The 20,599-nt window shown below is 36.6% G+C and overlaps 1 protein-coding gene and 1 pseudogene across 1 annotated transcript in view; both read left to right on the top strand.

The window, feature by feature from the left end:
• The window catches only part of LOC104428073, a 104,901-nt pseudogene that overhangs the window by 31,813 nt on the left and 52,489 nt on the right, over positions 1-20,599 (top strand).
• Positions 1-20,599, top strand: part of LOC120292788 — a 21,215-nt gene extending 616 nt beyond the window's left edge. The window contains exons 3-7 of the mRNA XM_039311217.1: positions 230-340; positions 555-644; positions 17,517-17,568; positions 18,379-18,519; positions 18,617-20,599. Coding sequence (XP_039167151.1) covers positions 230-340; positions 555-644; positions 17,517-17,568; positions 18,379-18,519; positions 18,617-20,599 — 2,377 coding nt within the window. The remainder of the gene's footprint in view (positions 1-229; positions 341-554; positions 645-17,516; positions 17,569-18,378; positions 18,520-18,616) is intronic.

Genomic DNA, 20,599 nt, shown 5'->3' with positions numbered 1-20,599 from the left:
CCAACGCCGATTCAAAGAAACTGGTTGATGAGTCAAAATTTTGAAGGCGAGAGTGCTTTTCCTCCCTAATGATTCTTCAATGATTTAAAATTAAGTGATTATGCGAGATGCATGTCGGGGCTGAGTCATCTTATGGGGTGTAGAGTTGAAGAGCTGCACCTTCTTTGAACTGATTTGTAGTTGGGAAATTGATGGCTATACATTTATGTGTCTCTTTTGCTTTTGCCAGGCAATGTAGAGTGAAGATTCAGCACCAAAGCAAGAAAGATGACTCCAAGTGGAAAATGTTGGTCAACGAAGTAATTGCAGCTAAGAATGCATTGGGACCATTCTCAGCTCGGTAATCAGGATTATTGTGACATCTTCTTTAAAAAACCATGCTTGTTCCCAAGTTTGATTCATCCCGATTCAATATAGATATATATATATATATATATATATATATATTATACTATAAGTATTTGCATTGACCTGTACATGAGTTAGCTGGATAATATATATACATTACTTACAATCGACTTTTAGCTGCTTCTTTATTTTTTTGGTTGGATCAGATTGCTTTACTCCATCAACCACAGGGCTTTATCTTTTGCAACTGTATCATGGGTGCAACTAGTATTAGCAGAATTTTCACCTAGACCCAGGTCCGTAAACCCAATGCGGTCAGAACGATTGGATTTGGATTGGACCCGCATTATCAAAAGCGTTGTCCCGGGCCAGACGAGATTTTCTTCCGATTGTGCGTAATATCCATTAGATTTTAATGAATCACCCTCTATTAAATCAACTTTAATGGTGAAAAACACAACCTAAAAATTTGAAAGGAGTAAATTACCATCTTAATAATATTTGGCATTGATGAAGAACTTACCAGCAATCTAAATGTACACTTGCAAAGATAATCATCATATTAATGGAATTTACCATACTTTTGGATAGTTAATAAAGTTATTTGAATGGTATCTACTAATTCATCTATGTGCAATTATCAGTTTGACAAAAGTATCTATGGACCTTTTATACTAAATATATGAGTTGATTCATAACTCATTAGTATAAATCGAAATCACCAACGTATTATCCTTACTGCACTCACGTGAACTTATGAGTTATGAGCATGTCGCAAAAAGGTAAACTGTAATTTATAAATTTGCTTGAACATTTACCGACTTAGTTTTAAAAATGTGCACGTTTGTTTGGATTTAAATAAAGCTCAAAGGCACTCTTTACTTTTCCAGTCAAAACTTAAAATATCAATAAAATTTCGGGAAATTAGGAAAAAAATAAAATGTGAGTCTTTGAGCTAACATTTGAGTACTATGAAAATTTAGAAAGTCTTGGATTTAAAAAGAAAAAGTTAAAAGTGCATGAACTGTAAAATTTAAATTAAGTAAAAAGCAAAAAAGTAAATATTATTCCATACATGCCAGTGATTAATAGAAACTTAACAATATAGATTATAAACTTCTTATTAGTTATATGGGACAATACACAAGTATAATGTCGACCGCCCAAAATACTCAAAAACCAACTAAAAATAATAAAAACCAGCCAACCCTAAGAAAATTGCTAAAATGAATTTGCAAGAAGGGGCAATTTGGTGTTTTCAATGTATGATTTTGCTTAGACGGTATGTGAGTGGCATTTGTATAATAGGGGTAATAAATGTGTGTTTGGTAATCATTCTACTCCAGATAACAATTTTTTTTTTATCAAAAATAGTTTTTCTTGATTATGTTTCCTAAATGAGTTTATTAGTATTTGAAGGTGTTTAGTAACTATCTAAATTTTTTATTCTTTGAATAGAAATGCGTTTGGTGAGACTCTTAATTTTTTTTATACTTTTATTATATTTTTCTTATTTTTCTCTTTTATCTTTTATCTTTTTCCTTCTTTGTGGCCGGCGACCAACATTGCGAGCCTTGGCCTCGCTAGATCCAATGAGGAGAGCCTCACTCATCCACCGGTGAGACTGAACTTGCGTTGCTTGGGCGAGGTCAAGCCTCACTGGTGGCCAAGCGAGGGCGAGGCTGGTCAGACCTCGCCTTGGCACGGCAAAGCTCTAGCGAGGTCACAGACCTCGCCTAGCGCAGCAATGGCCAGTTACCGACGGGGAGGACGATGAAGAGAGAAGGAAAAAAGAAGAAAAGAAAAGAGAAAAAAGACTAAGTTGAGCTTGATTCTTGAAATTATTCTGAGAATAAGAAGTTATTTTTTTTAATTTTTGATTTTGTTCTAAATCTATTCTCGGGAACAAAAAAAAAAAATATTTTTGTTCCCGATAACAAAAATTCACCGAACTAATTTCTATTCATTTTTTGTTTTGTGGAACAAAAGAATATAATCAAGCACTGTTTGAAATATTACCAAATAGGGCCTAAGTAGTCATTGCCTTCACAGCGAGGTTTATTTTTGTCCCTCCCCAGAAGAAAAGGACCCACTCTGAGATCGACATAAGCATCACTTTACAAAATTGAACAACAAATGATACAATGATTTCTAGCAAAAACGACAAACTTTAATTAGCTCCTTTAACGAGTGAATCATTTTTAAATATTCAATACAGATACGCAACCTCTTTTACAACTTGATTTCGTATATTTCTAGCATTAATAAAAGAAGAGATGCTACCAGAATTTAGTCCTTGAACTCTTAATCAATGTTCAATGATCCTTAAATTTTAATTTTGGTCAAATTGATATTTGTGCTCTGTGATTTGAATCAAATTCGTTTTTATATGATTCTTTAAACAAGGAATTAATCCTTTATAATATCTTAAGACTAATCTGATTAAACTATACTAGTCCATTCTTTAGCAAACAATAGGGCTTTGTCAAATAGCATGGATTTCCAGTTTCTGGGCTCAATATACTATGACGAACGCATGCAAACTGTGCGTATGCATCTGTATTGATTATATAGCATTGTATAAGACTTCACCTCTAATGGTGAGCACAGTCCTAACATTATACCAAGTGAGAAACACTGAGATCCAATATGATTCCATTGTATCTTGACCAAATGCGTACCTATTTAGCCAATTTGTTGGGTGTTACATGATTTTGTTAGCTCTCAATTTGAATGTTTATTTGACATTCTACAAAACTGTCGAAATCTTTGACAATGTTGATCTATATTAAATTAATGTAAAATCATTAGACATATCAAAGAGAGCAATCTCTATATAACCATTTAGTTCGTTAAGTTTTATATACTCAAAAGAGATGATGATCGACAACTAGCGCAGTAACCTCCTTTGAACGTAACTCATAGATAAACATAAATTTGGCCAATTAGGTTCTCAATTTTAAGTTGATTTAAGAGTATTTTATTTTCCTGATATGGAGGGATAACTTACTGATGAAACCTAAATTTTCGCTAGTAGAACCTTATTGAATTTTCCAAAAATTAGGGATCGGATTCACCGATAACGGCACAATTCGACCCTGAAACACAAACAATGATTTTACATAATTTTGCACTCATTTTTCTTGCTGTATTTCTTCTGCATTTTGAAACTAGATATATTGTTGTTTATAAATACCTAAATTTCTGTTCCCATACGCTATTCATGAATTTTAATAAAAATCACGGATCGAATTTGCACCCCTAGAAAAACAGCGACTTTACATTATCTTGCATCCATTTTTCTGGCTCTATTTCTTCTGTACTTAGAACCTACTAGAGGCATTGTAGATTATGGATACCTCATTTTCCCCTTCCATAGAACTCTCGTGCATTCTATAAGAATTAGGGATCGAGTTTGCCTCGCTCTCGTGACCGTAGTTGAAGGCAGAGGTACGGAAGCTTGCCTGGCTCTCATGGGCGGCACAAGCTCATTACCTCGGTCTATTGGTCCATTAGCTCGGCTATGGCGTTTGAGTTTGTATAATTCCATCCTTGACGTCAAGTGTGTGTCTTGGTTGAAGTAGGCCCTATATCAAAACTAGTCCAAACACCTCCCCCTTCCTCGTAGCATGACACTTTTTTGTGGGAGAAGTACACTGTCAGTGCCATAAGTTGTGTACGGCGCTCATTTTGGTGCTAAAAGTTTCTGTCGAATCACTTAAGTGCCAAATCGGAGGAAAAACAATCACTTTGGTGTCACCAGCGAGAGATTCCGGCCAAAATGATTACGTGGCTTTTATATTTTTAAAAAAAATCAAGAAGCCTTTTAAACGACGTCGTTTTGCGTCCTCCTTAAGAAAATGACGTCGTTTTGCCATCAAATGCCGGATGGCTTCACAAAAACGACATCGCATAGCTCATTTGGGATTGAAATTATGGTTTTTTTTTTTTGTTTAATCCTCGCCGACCTAGCTTGCTCGGCCACCCTCGGTTGGCCACCGTGCTCAACCATCGTCGCTCGGCCATCATGCTCAGCCACCGTCACTCGGCCTCCGTCATAGTTGCTCGACTAAGCGAGCAAGGAGAGGCTAAGGTTGTTTCTTGAGCAAGAAGCGATAGGAAAATAGGATGTGAGGGCAGAGGAGGAGGAGGAAGAAGGGGGGTCGAAGATGCAGAGAGAGAAGACGAGGAGTGCGAGGGAAACGAGGAGGGCGCAGATGGAGATGGTGGATTGGGCTCTACTCAGAGAGTGGCTGGTGCTAGTGTTGTTCTTTAGGGAAGAAGACGATGGCCATGGCTTCTCTCTCTCTCTCTCTCTCTCTCTCTCTCTCTCTCTCTCTCTCTCTCTCTCTCTCTCTCTCGATTTGGGATTTAGGGTTTCGACTTGGGGGATACATGGCCAAATGACGTCGTTTTGTGTTTTTCATGATGACTGTGCTCTCCGGCGAGCCACGTCAGTGTCAAAAATTAATAAAAAAGTGTCACGTCGGATTTCCGGTCAATCTGATCGGAGTTGGCACTAAAATGATTGTTTTTCAAACTTTTTGACACTTAAGTGATCCGACGGAAAATTTTGGCATCAAAGTGAGTGCCATACACAACTTATAGCACTGATAGTATACTTCTCTCCTTTTTTTTTTTAATAGCATTTTGTCTAGTTGTTCTCTAATTTTTTGAGTTTGCTTCGTTCTAGGGGGTTCTCGGTTCAGACTTGGGCTTGCTGAACTGTGGATAGTATGTCGTGTTTATGGCTCTTGAGCGTTCGTTTGATGTGTTTCGGGTTGGTCTCTGTCAGCCCCAAAGGCCAGTAGATATGTCGGGATGTTTCTGTGTTTGTTCGACGCCATCTAGCGGGTGAATGGTAAGCTAAATTTGCTGTCTATACCGCCGAAGGGGCTGGAAACAAGCTTAAAGCTTGTATTTAGCCTCGGTAAGGGTCTCGACCTATCTCGGGATGTCCCCTTCACATGATTGCATCGTCTATATGCCATAACCACATATTTGCATCATATCATAGTTCAATTTCTAACCTTGTATCTAATTTATTATATCTTAATATGCACTTAGTATAGCTAGAGCTTAAATCATGTTTATCATGGATAAAAATGAAAAAGAAAAATAAATAAATAAATAAAGGATAAAAAAATTGGATAGGCATTTGATAAGAAATGGCGTTTTTAGGCCTAGTTTGATTTATGCTTGGTAGAATTTCATTTTGTTTAATGCGGCAACGTTATCATCTAGTTTACATTCCTTAAACTAGGTTGATTGCATATTTAATTTTATATATTGCTTCCTGGAGTTCTATTTGGGGCTGAATAGCAAGGCATTGTTGTAACTTTGCCCGATACGGCTCAAGTTCTACTTATCATATTGTCTGTGATTATATTGTCATGATTTCCTGATCGCTTTGTTTAATTTGTCATATGACCTCTCCTTGCATGGTAACTTAGGTTTACGTGTTTTAGAAAAATATAAAAATGAAGAAAAGGATCACATGAAACGTTTTTTCCATTAAAAGAGAGAAGGTACTAATCCTGGGCGTTACACAATATCTAGTATAATCAAGGACCTGTATCTGATCACTGATTTGCAAAAGTAAAACAAACTCTTGCATTTTGCTTGGCTTCTAAATGGCTTATAATAAGTTAGTAGCAGCTCCTAAAGAAGAACAAAATGTCATAATTAACTTGAGAAAAGCAAATTGAGATCGGGAGCCCGTGCTAGGCAAAAGTGCCGCCTCGCAAAAGGGTTAGTCATATGCCCACTTGGCAATCTGTCAAGCTCCTTCGAGTTCACCTCCAGAGGGTTGTGACACCTACTTTTTCTTCAAAAGCATACTCATATGACTTGTTAGATTGTATCTTGTTCATCAATAATATCAAATGTCTTCTAAGGTATGGTATCACTAAACATTTCACTAAACAACAAATTGAAGTTCGTATTTTGAAACTCAGGTAATTATAGATGGATGTGCAAGTAGAATCGATAAAGGAATAATTCAACGATAAAACATGAACCTACCACAAAGCAATAAGTATCTTTCACACATAAGATACTTTTCTCTTGCCATTATGAGATACTTGTAAATAGGTAATAAGTACTATACTTTAATAGCAAATTTTCAATTCAATTAAATAATAAATCTACATTTGAAGAGGGGAAAAGGTGAGAAAAGAAAAAGAACAATAATTTATTGCCCTACATAGACGAAAAGCAAGAGAGTAATGAAAGAGAAGAAAAGACTATTTTGCCCTTTATACGGACAAAGCCTATTGAGCTCATGTGATTAAAATTTTGTATTTCTATAAATTTTAATTTTATGATAGTTAATCTTGTCTAATAAGAAAAAAAGAAACTTATCGCCATTTAAGGGTGAGCATGGTCTAAGTGAGCGGTTCTCATCCTAGAATCGAGAACCGTCTACTAAGGACTAGTTGCGAAAAATTGGAACCGGGAACTGCCCGTTAATTATATGGATCTACCCAAGAACCGAACTGTCAATCCAATTCCTAGGTGGGTATATGGAAACGGTCTCATTGAGCTTCATGTGTCAACGCTGTAATACGCAACAAAGAATTATACAACAGAATCATCTTATCAAAGACATTCCCAATTAGAGCCAATGAACCAACAATATTAGTATGTTAAGAAGTGTGTAAGCAAGAGAGCACACTCACCAAATTTGTTATGAATGGGCAAAAGCAAACAATTATCCAACATAAGAATTAGTAAATAGCCTAGGGATTTAGGATTTTTCATTTTCTTAAAAATTAAAAATTAAATATATAGTAAATATATATTATCTAAACAATTTGGGTGGACAGGTGGGTAGTTTCACACCTTGAATCGGGAACCAGACTAATACTCACCAATTCCAATTATTGGAATCAGGAATTGGAGCAGTTCCCTTATGAACCACCAATTCTTGGATGGTCCAATCCGGTCCGGTTCCAAGTGATCTAGGTGATTCCTGGTTCCTTTACACATCCCTATCGCCACTTGCTTCGGGTGGGAGATGCCTTCTTGGAGTGTCCCACTTATAGTAACTTCTAATTTGGCATTGGCTTATATCAATCATCCATATGAAATGGCGAGTTTTCTTTTTTCCATTTCTTTGGCCAAATTAAACTTTTTGGTGGAATTTTGTCGTTGGTTGAATTAAGGTCATAATTGAGTGAAAGGACATTGTCTTTATCTTGCCAAGTATATAATAGTGGTCGGGTTTGATAATTAATAACCTAATGGCGTCTTCGACTTTCGTAGACACATGACGTAGTGGCAACATTTAAATTTACCCCCTTGTGGTTCAACCAACTCGAGTTAGATCTATGTTGAGCTCCATTTTATTTGAGGAATGGTTGATTTACAATTCTTCTATCTTTTTGGGTTTTTGAATAGATAGTCTTTTGACAAACAAGTAAGGAGTTATCTCAATATCCAAATATACACATCTTGTTGTAATCACGTTAAATCACCCAAAGTTTGCAAAACAATTGGTCCGATTAGTTACTTGAACTAGATGTTCAACATCATCATTTCCTTAATTAGCATTAATGAAATATGCCCATATGGACACTAATCTCATAATATTAATGTTGGATGGGGAAAATCTTTCAAGTAAGTTTCATATATGCAATTATTCACTTGAACTGCACCAAAAAAAAAAAAAAAGCATATCATTTCTACATGCTGTACCCACTTTGGATAGACTCTTTTTTTTTTCATTCGAATAATTTATACAGAATTTTCATCCATGTATACTACTAAGAGTGGTTTTAGAAATAATTCCATAAAAAAAAAAAAGCAAGATGGAGAATTTACTTCATTCTTTTGTTGCTTTATTTAACATGATCTTAAAAGAAGATTTGAGGAAGACATGACATTGCTTAATAATTTTGAAGTTTATTTCGTTAAGGCTCTCTTGCAATTATAGAATTCTTAATGTTAAACATTGGAAATCTACGAATGCATACTAGAATTTCCTATACAATTTTCCAACCTTTTCCCAAGCTTAAAACACCAACTTGATTCCAAACTTTGCAAAAAAAAAAAAAGTGGTAAATGATTTTATGGTATAATCACGTAAGCTATTAATTTAATTATTTAAGAAGTTTATTTTGGAATAAAGGGCCAAGAGTTATGCATCAATTATAGGACACTAAAGTGATTTACAGATTCCTGCCAATTTTTTTCTTTTTTGAAAGGAAAAAGCGTTACTCTCGAATCACATAATCTCGTAAAAGTTAATAGCATTGCGTGAAAAGAGACAAAGAAGAAACATAAATGAGTCTAAGTTAAAGAAAAAAAGCAAAAAGACAAAAAAAAAATGAATATAAATGGATCTAAGTTATAGAAAAAAGAAAAAAAGAATAAAGAATAAAGACGATGGAGTGGGCCTAGTTAAAGAAAAAGAGTTAGGTGAAGGATTGTTGCATCGCTTTGTTGGAATAAAGAGCCAAGAGTTATGCATCAATTATAGGACACTAAAGTGACTTACAGATTCCTGCCAATTTTTTTTTTTTAAAGGAAAGAGCGTTACTCTCGAATCACATAATCTCATAAAAGTTAATAACATTGCGAGAAAAGAGACAAAGAAGAAACATAAATGAGTCTAAGTTAAAGAAAAAAAAAAAAAAAAGAATATAAATGGATCTAAGTTATAGAAAAAAAGAAAAAAGAATAAAGAATAAAGAAGATGGAGTGGGCTCTAGTTAAAGAAAAAGAGTTAGGTGAAGGATTGTTGCATCGCTTTGTTGGAATAAAGAGCCAAGAGTTATGTATCAATTTTAGGACACTAAAGTGACTTATAGATTTCTGCCAATTTTTTTTTTTTTTTTTTGAAAGGAAAAAGCGTTACTCTCGAATCACATAATCTCGTAAAAGTTAAGACCATTGCGTGAAAAGAGACAAAGAAGAAACATAAATGAGTCTAAGTTAAAGAAAAAAACAAAAAACAAAAAAAAAAGAATTTAAATGGATTCTAAGTTATAGAAAAAAAGAAAAAAAGAATGAAGAATAAAGAAGATGGAGTGGGCCCTAGTTAAAGAAAAAGAGTTAGGTGAAGGATTGTTGCATCGCTTTGTTGGATGACCAACTTTTTACACAACTAATATATAGGCCTAATTCCATAAAAAAAAAAAACCTCAAACTTTAAATATAATCTCAATTCTACTCCAAATTTTCTTTTATCTTTAAAAAATATATTAATATCCTGAAAAACCCTAAACTCGTACACTTATGATAAATTCGCCTAAACTAATTTTTTAACCATGAAAAATCTCAAATTGGTACACTCATGATAAATTTATTCTAAATAATCACAAAAAACCCCAAACTAGTATACTTGTGAAAAATTTATCTCAAATTAATTTGCTCGACCACCAAAAATCTCAAACTAATACATTTGTGACAAATATACCATACATTAAGGTGAATTAATAATTACAAAAAATCACAAAAATAGTATATATGTGACAAACAGAGAGTAAAATCCCAAACCGGTATAATAGTCAATTATCATATATAATCAAATTCAATAGTTTAATAGTCTAATTTAATGGAAACTAACAAAGAGTAAATTTGTCACAAGTGTACCAGTTTTTAATAAATTTATCAAAGGTGTATTAGTTTGGGATTTTTTATGGTCAAAAAATTAGTTTGAGATAAATTTATTACAAGTGTACTAGTTTGGGATTTTTATGATATTAATCTTTGAAAAATTACCAACTTTTAATTTAGTCCAAATTTGCTCTTGTTAAACTCTTGTCCAAAAATTGCCACTAGTTTCTTTAATATTATTAATATAGGAGGCTACTGTTGTTTCATACGAATATGAGAGTTTTGATAAAGACTCATGTGCCGATAATAAACCTCTAACTAGCTCCAATGTTGATAATTTTGAAGAAGTTGGTGACAATTTATGGACAAGTGGGTAGACTTGGGACTAAAGTAAAATTTGGTGATTCTTTTTAGACAAAAAATTGGGGCAAATTTGAAATTAGACCTAAAGTTGGAGTTTTTAGGGAATTAAGCTCTCATTGACGTGATGTGAAAATGACATATGATTGTAAGCGTATTAAAAAACAAATTAACCTTTTATACACAAATAAAAAAACATATTCTTTGCTATTTGGTTTTTTTTTTTAAATTTTTCTATCACATGAGAAGACACTTAGTTAAATGAGTTAACATATTAACTAGGTCAATGCGATATGGTAAAATACATTTATGCACTCTATTACACGTTTGACCATATTTTTATAAGAGTTTGTATTTTAAATGTATCATATTGTGCAACTCGTTTGATAAAAGTGTTATGTTGGGTTTTTAAAGAATTGACACAATTAATAATGAATTGAATATGTATGAATAATGTAGACAAGTGTATATAGAAAAGTAGACACATAAAGGATTACTACAAAAAAAGTGATAAACTTATTGTACAAATACTAATTTATTTCTAAACTTTTCAATTTGGCTAATGTAGTCCTAAGCCTTTCAACAATTTGCCAATATAGTAAATTTGGCGAGTTATGGCTAGAAACGTTGCACGAGATGTTTTTTTTTTTGTCAGTTCTACTCTAACACTCACTCTCAGACTTTTGCCCTGCCTCCTGCAGGGTGTGAGAGTCGAAACCCACTCCTGAAACTTACTTGTCCCCACCCCAATCCCCCTTGAGAAGGTGGAGATTTGAACCCCTCACCTCCCCCTTCCACATTGGAAGGATGGCCACTAGGGCAAACCCCAATGATTTGCATGAGATGTTGATGTGGACAATTTTTTACAATTTTTTTAAAAACATTCTTTTTTAAAAAATAAATTTTTGAATTTTTTCTTTTCTTTTGTCTTTTACACTATCGCCGCCCACTAGATTAGGTCATCTGGCCTTGCCGGTTGCAGTTGAGGCGGCCCTCACCCATATTTGCTAAGAGACTACAAGCCCTCGTTAGCATTTGGTCAAGGCTTGCTCAGTGGTTGGCAAGGGTCACTAGCCATTGCCAAGACCCTAACAATCCTCACCAATCATAATGAAGAAAAAGAAAGAAAGAAAAGAAATATAAAAAATTCATAAAAAAAGTTGTCCATGTTGGCCACTAGTTGTGCCAAGTAGAATAACTGCTATCCAAGTTAGCAAATTTTATTCAAAATTGAATGAAATAACTATATTGGTAAATTATCAAAAAAATTAGGACTAATCGGTTTGAAAAGTTTTGAATTGAATTACAATCCATAAAATAAGTATATGACTTTTTTTGGTAATTTTCCCGAATTTTATAGAGAAATGGTGTTGAATATGGAGAAAGGTTCGAGGTAAGTGCTTATGTAAATGAAAAAAAAAAATTGAAAATAGACATAGTGATAGAGAAGACAATGAGTGGGCCCAATATAACCACAGTAATTCCCCGGGCAAAGGCTTACTTGCTCAATGAGAAAAGCTTTGAATGCCAGGTCCATCAGTGTTGTGGACAAAATTCGCAATTCAAAGCATTTTTTTTTATCGTTCTTTAGGGGAAATATTGATGAAATCAAACAATTGATGATGAGATCAATGCATCTCACTCATTGAATTTTGTGGACTCGACATGGGGCCCACGTCAAAAATTCATTGAACGGTTGACATTTACTTGCACATGATTAATGTAAGTGTCGGTATATCAAATATACCAACATGACTATAATCGATTACATCCAAGACACAAACTTACAAACTCGGCACAAAAATTCAAAAGAAGAAAAAAGAACACGACTCACAAAGCATGTGCAAATTAAGAATATTTTGCGAGGAGCCTTCATGGAAATAAAAAGACAAAAAGAGCCTTAGCCAAAATATAATAATTTCCTTTTTATAAATCCCACCATTACTCGGGTCCTTTTGGCTTGGGGTCGACTGCACCACAACAATCAGCATAAAATTCCGGTCATCGGCCATCACAGGTTGAATTTCCGGAAAAATAAATAAATAAATAAATAATTTCAAAAATAAATAAATAAATACTAAAAATCCAATTTAGGCCAGCATTGCCTAATTGGACGCCAGAACGGATCGGGAAAAATCCCGAGATGCATTCAGTAAATAAAAGTACGTCTCTACTTGTTAATGACTAAGTCTAACCACCTAACATGCATCGTTAAGTCACTAATTTAATTGTTCTCGACTAATCTAACCACCTAATTGCATTTAATTAAATCTAACCAACCCCTAAGCATAATTAGCAAACTAAGAAAGCATTAGTGAGTAAAACTCACTTGGTAAAAGCGGAGACCGAAACACCGCGATGGCGACGCGACGGCGGCCGAAATCGGGCTTTCGACAACACCTGCGGGCTTGGATCGGGCCTTGACCTTGGCTCAACAAATCTCAGCCCAAGCTGAGACTTGTTGCTGAATTGGGCTTGACTTCACGGGCTTGGGCCTCAAAATCGCGGGCTTGGACTGCTGACTTCTTGGGCCAATGTTGGGCTGGACCAAGGATGGGCTTCAACTGCGAGCTGATGGTGTGGGCTGCTTGCTGAAGACTTGGGCCAAACGAATAAGCAGCAAAGGCCCCTGTTGGGCCACAAAATTTGCTGGATCCGTGGGCTTTGCTGGGCCCAAAGGCTGAGGATGGACCGCAAGTGAGGAAACAGGTGTGCGACTTCACACGGGGAGACTTCGCTGGCCGAACTGCTGCTCGTGAAGTTACAATGGCTGAGCTGGCGTCTGCACGAGGAGAGAGAAGCTGACCGGCGTGGCTTTCGGTGGACGGCAGAATTCGGTGGAGCTGCTGCTTCGCTGGGATTCAACTCGGCGGAGGCTGGCTGCTGGACTAACGACAGTCGCTGACACCGTTGGGCTGATCGAGCTAAAGATGTTGGCTTGGATTGACTTTGCTTCGGTGGGATCTTCGCTGGAGAAGCAACGAACGGCAGCAGCTTCAACTTGAGGTTTCGTGGGCTTCTTCAAGCTTGCTGCTGGCCAGATCGCTCAGTCAACAAACGAGGCCATCGAGGAAGGCTCTGACCGAAGGGGACCAACGGTAGTGGAGGCTGGCGTGAAGAGCTGAAGATCGATGGAATGGAGCTGGCTTCGCTGGCAGTCGTGGGATGGAGATGCGGAGTCAATAGAGGATTATTTGCTGGTTCGTTGTTGACCGGCACTGGCAGCTGGGACGTGAGTAGCCGACCAAACTCCGTGGAATCGCGCGGCTTCCTTCGGCGGTCTTCAATTCCGCTTGCTGACCGAAGAAAGACAGAAGCGGCCAAGTGGCAGCAAAACCAAGCTGCTCGGTGGAGAAGGCATGCGGATTGTTGGTGGGCGACAAGAGCTAGTGAAGCAGGGCGTTCGTGGAGCTGAGGAAGACACGCAGAGGAGGTTTTGCTGGGCTGGACTTCGACCGAAAGAAATAAAGCAGAAGTTGAGACCGCAGAGTTAAAATGAAGAGGAGTCGTGCGTGAGGAAGAAGATAAGAGAGAGGGTGGGCCATCCTTGCCAATTTTCCACAAGAAATATCTTCAAAAATCAATCTAGGCCAAGCATTAACCCTTGGCCTTCATTAGGCCACACCAACACCTCTCACAACTTCTCAATTGGTCAATTTTGGGCTAGGGGGAGGGGAGTTACGAATTTGCAAGCCATCTCTTCCAATTGGACCGTCACACTTACTTGATTTAATCACAATTGGCCTCAATAATTTCAATCGGTCATCCATAGACCACCTCAGTATTTTTCCTCACCCACATATCCATCATGCTTTCAAATTTTTGCCATCAAGAACAATTCGCGGCTTTTTCTGTACAAAACAACCCGGCGACGACTTTTTCCCAGAAAGTGTCAGGTGTCAGAAAAATCTTTTGAGACTGAGTCGACACTCCTAAAATAGCTCGTGACACCACAAAACTTTCAATTTCTGAAATCGGGTTCGAATTCACGGTTAATTTCCCTTCGACGCGTTTTTAGCGTGACCTAGACTACCGGGTAACTTTCAGGACCTTTAAGTGCAAATGACCCGTGGTCGATTTTCTTCGAGCCACTATGAACCCACTCAACTCATTGGCAACTCTCGATTGTCGTGAAAATCTCGAGAATTCAAGTACGAACACGGGGTACCAAACAATAAGAAAATCAGTCTAGTGTTGGTCAACGAGAATTTTCCAATTTAGTGGTGTCACCCACGATTAGCCACACATTTCAATCGAACCAACCTATATCTGATCTCAAATCAATTTATATCTGTGCCGTAATGATCTCGACAGATGAGCACGGTCGAGAAGCCGATTCCTGGTCGAGTTCTCAAGTCTATTTGCCTTAAAATTCTTAATGGTTTCTCCAGATAATCTAGTTATCTCTAGAATGATCGCCCGAGAACTTGACCCTATAGACGCGTCAATGAAATGCCCGATTTATTCAATTGAAAACATGACTGAAAATGCAGGATGTCACGAGACTTGCACATGATTAATGTAAGTGTCGGTCCAACATGACTTACAAACTCAGCACAAAAAAAAAAATTCAAAAGAAGAAAAGAAACACGACTCACAAAGCATGTGCAAATTAAGAATATTTTGTGGAGCCCTCATGGAAAAAAAAAGACAAAAAGAGCATTACTTGGGTCCAAGTTTTTTTTTTTTTAAGTAAGATACCAAAAATATACTTTGGGTCTCACCTAATTACTTCTACTTTTTCAAAATGCCAAATATATAATCAAGTTTTTCCTTTGGAAACCACATCACATTTTTACAGCAATTATCTTGTTGTCCTTATATAAAAGTGTTATCTTCTACAAAATACTTTCATTCACCAAATCCTAAATTCTCGCACTCACCCAAAAACCTTGAAATAGAGCAAAAACTAAACCACCCAAACCCTAAGCAATACGTTAAAATAAGTTTCCCAGAAGGAACAATTTGATCTTTATAATATAGGGTTTTGCTTAGAGGTATGTGAATGGTTTTTGTATAAATGGAGGGTGTAAGTAGTCATTGGGTCAACAATAAGATATCTTTTTGGTATTTTCCACAGAATAAAAGTACCCATTTTAAAGTCAATATAAGCACCACTCTACAGAAGTGTACAGCAAATTATACAATGATTTAAGGAAAAATGATGCAACAAACTTTCATTAGCTACCTAAACAAGTGAGTCATATTTAAAGATTTAAAGATATATCACATCATTTCCTACTCGATTTCTTCAACTAGCATTCTAATTCTAGCATTAATAAAAAGAAGAGATAATATGAAAATTCAGCCTTTAAACTTTTAGTAGGTGTTCCAATTTGAGTCGTAAACTTTAATTTTGGTCGAATTGATGTTTGTGGTTGTTGATTTGAATCAACTTGGTGTTTTTTTTTTATATGGTTTTGTAAACCAATGAATTAATACTTTTTAATATAGTAGTCTGATAAAACAATATTGATTCATTCTTCTGCAAATATATATAGTTTGTCAAACAACATGGATTTTTCGGTTCTATAAACTGTTATGAATGTGGGCAAACTGCCCTATGCATTATATAAACTCCATCTATAAAATGGTGAACACAATCCTAAGATTATTCCATGTGAGAAACACCGGGATCAAAATATGACTATTTAGCAAATATCTATCTATTGGGTATTTTATAATTCTTAATTCTCAATTTGAATGCTCATTTGATATTTTGCATAACAAAGTTGTTCTGTGACTAGGTGATCTATGTATCCTATGAAAGCACACTCATATGACTTACTAGACAGTGTCTTTCTCATCAATAATATCAAGTGTCTTGTTAAATGGAGTTTCAGCAAACATTTCATAAACTCGTCATGGATATTGAAATTTCATAATTGGAAACTCGGATGGTTACAAATGGAAGTGTGACTAGAATCAAGATAGAACAAATTGAAAGATAAAACATCAACTTGGCACAAAGTATTAGGTATTATCTATGCATGAGATACTTTTCTTGTACCATTTAATGTATGAAATACCTTATTTGTGTTAATTTGTGAAATGATTGATTCACAATTCTTTTACTTTTTGGCTTTTTGATAGATATTATTTGCTGACAAACAAAGAACTATCTCGAGAGGTAAATGTACATTCCCCATTATTCTTCCTATATATCTTGTTTTAACAATGTTATATTAAAGAGAAGTGACAAAATTCAAACAAGGCAAAAACATGGTGCTCAACTTTACTTGAAGAATCAGCTTGATTAGTTACTTGAACTAAATGTTCAACGTCACGCGTTAACGAAGTTTGCTGATATGGTTACAGATCTCATAAAATTAATATTAAATGGAGAAAATTTTGCAAATAAGTTCCATACATGTAGTTATTCACTTTTATCTGCATGTAGCACTCACTTCGGATAAGACAATTTTTTTACAGTTTATTTACTATAAACAGTATTCTCATCCGCGTAATCTAAGCCACTAATAGCAATTTTGAAACTATTTTCACGGAAACTTAAAATATGACAAGAAGAACGAAGAAATCTCTGCTTTCAACATGTATGGAAAATGTACTTCATCCTTTCTTTTATCAATCTAAAAATAATCTGAAATGAAGGTTTGAGGAAAAAAATGACAGTACTTGATATTTTTTGCGAGTTTATTTTCTTATATGGTCCTGGCAATTTAAGATTTTTTAATACAAGACATTTGAAATCTACGAAAGCACACTAGAATGTACTGCACAATTTTATTTTTTTTCGAAGGTTAAAACTCCTGCTCGATTCAAGATTTTTGCGAGGAAAATGGTAAATCCTTTTGAGTACGATAAAATGAACTATTAATTTAAGTATTCTATAAGTTTATTTCTCTATTGTCAGTAGAATAATAGACAAACCAACAAACATCCATATCAGTTAATTTTGAATGGCGAGATGGGAGCCGGGTATCAAGTATAGAACCTAAACGTAACTCCCAAAATCTGCCAATATCTTTTAAACGGAAAACGTGAATCACGAACTATGTGATTTCGTGCAAGTTAAGATCATTGTGGGCCTAAGGATTGTAGCAGCATCGCTTTGTCGGACGGTCACTTCTTGACACAAAGTGCCCTCGGTCGGACGCAGAAATGCCTCTTTAGCATCGCATAGGGTATACGAGGGCTGCGATTTTCCTTTTTGAGGCAGAACTTCTCCCGACAGAGTTCTTTAATTTTTCAGATGAACTTTTCCTTTTTGGCCCTGTTGGACCCAGATTGCCTGGTTCTGTGGAAAACCTGTTGCCAGTTGTGTTGGCGGTTGGGGAAGTAACATGCCCTTTTGGAGGGTCCCTCTTGTATTAACTCCAATTTGGCTTTGACGGAATTTTGTCATTGGTTGAATCAAGATCATAATTGAGTTGAATGGAAGGACGTCGCCGTTATCTCGTGAATTACATGATAATGGACGGGTTTAACATTTATCTTCATTTCAAATTTGCGGAACAAATTAATTTGAAGTCTCATCACGCAGAGCCTCTCCCTTCAGGTTTTTATGAAGCTTTAGCTTGCGTCTTAATTGGAATCATGGTATCGGTTTACCTTTTTAAGGTAAACCCAAATGAGTTTTTTGATTGTTCAGATGTTTTAAGGAAGGATTCAAGACATTTAGTATTGACTAGTAACTATATTTGATTTGGGGCGACTTCAAATAAGAAGATTAAATTGTCCCAAATGATATACTACTTCTAATTCATTTTAGAAAAAGAATACGATGGACTTCGATGACTTTAAATGTCCATCTGCATCCGATTTAAAAGTCAAGCTTCAATCGATAAAAAATGATATACAAATATCTTTGTTTATATGACGGTAGTAGAATGGTAATATTATCTATTCTAACGGACGAAAAAGTTAAACTCTAGTACAGGGCCATGGATATTGATTCTTGTCCACCCGCACGTGCTGCTTCATCATCCTATGTCCCAAAGTCGTGGGCGAGAGAGAAAATAAGCTTCCGAATGCACACTTTTCCGATATCACAGTCCACACTACTTTTCTGCTTCAAGGCTTCCATATGAAGCATCCAAAGCACCATTCTCTTGATCCATATAAGCCCTCTTGATGGATTGTTGAAAGGATAGTTCCCTTGTAACTGAAATTTTAGCACTGAGGCACGATCAATTCAAGCTAAGTAAAAATATGGCATTTGGCTCCATTTCGATTCTGTGGAATAAATGGAACATCCGAGGCTTCGTCATGCTGAGCCTCTGGCTTCAGGTCTTTTTGATTTTATTTGCACCCCTTAGAAAGAAAACATCAAATTGGGCCATCCTTTCCCTCTTGTGGTTGGCTTATTTGATGGCTGACTGGGTAGCTGCATTTGATTGGGCTCATCTCTCACAACCAAAGCAATCCGTTCACTCATGTAGCTGAAGTAGATGGAGCACTTCTTGCATTTTGGGCTTCATTTCTCTTGTTACATCTTGGTGGTCCAGACACCATCGCTGCCTTTTCTATGGAGGATAGCGCGCTTTGGCGACGGCACTTGCTCAGTCTTGTCTTCCAAGTTGGTTCCGGGATTTATGTCTTTATGCAGATCTTTCCCACAAACAAGTCACTGTTGATCCCAATGATGTTGGTGTTTCTTGCTGGTGTCATAAAAAATGTGGAGAGGATGGTGGCACTTAATTTCTCGAGCCTCCTAAAGCTCAGGGACTGGCCGTTCTCACAGCGCCCCAGTCCTGATGATGCAGCTTCATATTCTAAGGTTGTCTTGAATATGTCACAGCTAGAGTTTTCTAGTGACGAAGAAGTAAAGCTTGCCGAGAGCATTGTGGTGAAGCATGCATTCTGCTTGTTTCAAATGTTTATGGTCCTTCTCGGAGATCTCATGTTCACATCTAAAGATCGCCAAGTGAGCATTGAATATTTCCACAAAGTTTCCGCGATGGATGCATTGAGGGTGATATCAGTTGAACTCCAACTCATGTACGAGGTGCTCCACACAAAAACATTGGCAATACGTTCTATTTGGAGCTACATTTTCCGCTTCATAGCCTTCACTAACGTTGTGACAGCTTTTGTCCTGTTCAATCGCTTTAAAAAGCATCATCTCCCCGATCTCGACGTGGAAATTACTTATTCCCTTCTTTTTGGAGGGATTGCTCTTGATGTGATAGCTCTATTGATGCTTGTTTTCTCCGATTGGACTATTGTGGGAATCAAGCAAGTTTCATTCCTCAATAAGTTCATAGTCGCCATGACTAACCTGAGAAAGCCCCGATTCGCCACATGTGAAGCACATCCTAATGCCAATTATGCTTATACGGCTTTAGATACACCATTAATATTTCAAAGGTGGTCAGAATCGATCTCTGCTTGCAACCTTTTATCCGAGTTCACAAAGAAGAGTCCGAGAAAGATGTTGAAGCACGGTCGATACTCGGGCATCATTCACAATCAATGTTGGGGCATCATTCACGATAGCATCCATCGCATCATTCACAATCGATGCTGCGGCATCCTTCGCGTCATTCACGATCGATGCTGCGGCATCCTTCGCGTCATTATCATTTTACTCCATTCTCGTCTCTCCCCTTTAAAAGCACCTAGGATTGCGAACACAAAATACGTGTCCAAGAATCCCTTCATTAAAGAGTTATGGATCTTTATTTTTAAGGAGGTGAGACATAAATCCTTGTCGGCGTACAATGAAAAAGTGGTAAGAGATATATTTGAGGCTAAAGGTGATTTTTTCCTCGAGAGTATGTGGAGGTTCGATTACTCGATCGATTACAAACAGTATGTCACCAATGTTAATTTTGATGCTAGCATTATAATATGGCATATTGCTACTGAAATATGTTATAACATAGAGACACCCATAGCAAAAAATGAAGAAAGGGAATTCAGCAAGATCCTCTCTGACTACATGATATATCTTTTACTTAATCAATCTAATCTCATGTCCACTGTAGTGGGTATTGCCCAATATAGATCGGCGAAAATGCTTGAGAAGATGGGTGGACACGAAAGGGATGTGGAGGAGCTATGCGCACGTTTGTATAGTAAGTCTTCCGAGATTGAGGAATCCACGCTCTCTCAGGGAATCAAGTTGGCCAAAGAGATGGAAGGGTTCGAGAAAGATAAGTGGGAGGTGATGAGCGGAGTGTGGGTTGAAATGTTATCATATGCAGCGGTTCATATTAAGGGGGAGACACATGTGCAGGTGTTGAGCCAAGGTGGAGAGCTTCTTGCATTTGTTTGGTTGTTGATGGCCCATTTCGGTTGTTTCTACAATCCTGAATGGGGCATTGCCGCAAATTACGATGATTTGCAGCTCTTTAACAAGACCTAG

This window comes from Eucalyptus grandis, chromosome 1, assembly GCF_016545825.1.
Source record: "Eucalyptus grandis isolate ANBG69807.140 chromosome 1, ASM1654582v1, whole genome shotgun sequence".
Classification (NCBI taxonomy): domain Eukaryota; kingdom Viridiplantae; phylum Streptophyta; class Magnoliopsida; order Myrtales; family Myrtaceae; genus Eucalyptus; species Eucalyptus grandis.
The sequence above is the reverse complement of the archived record's forward strand: the minus strand, read 5'-3'. Positions and strand labels throughout refer to the sequence as shown.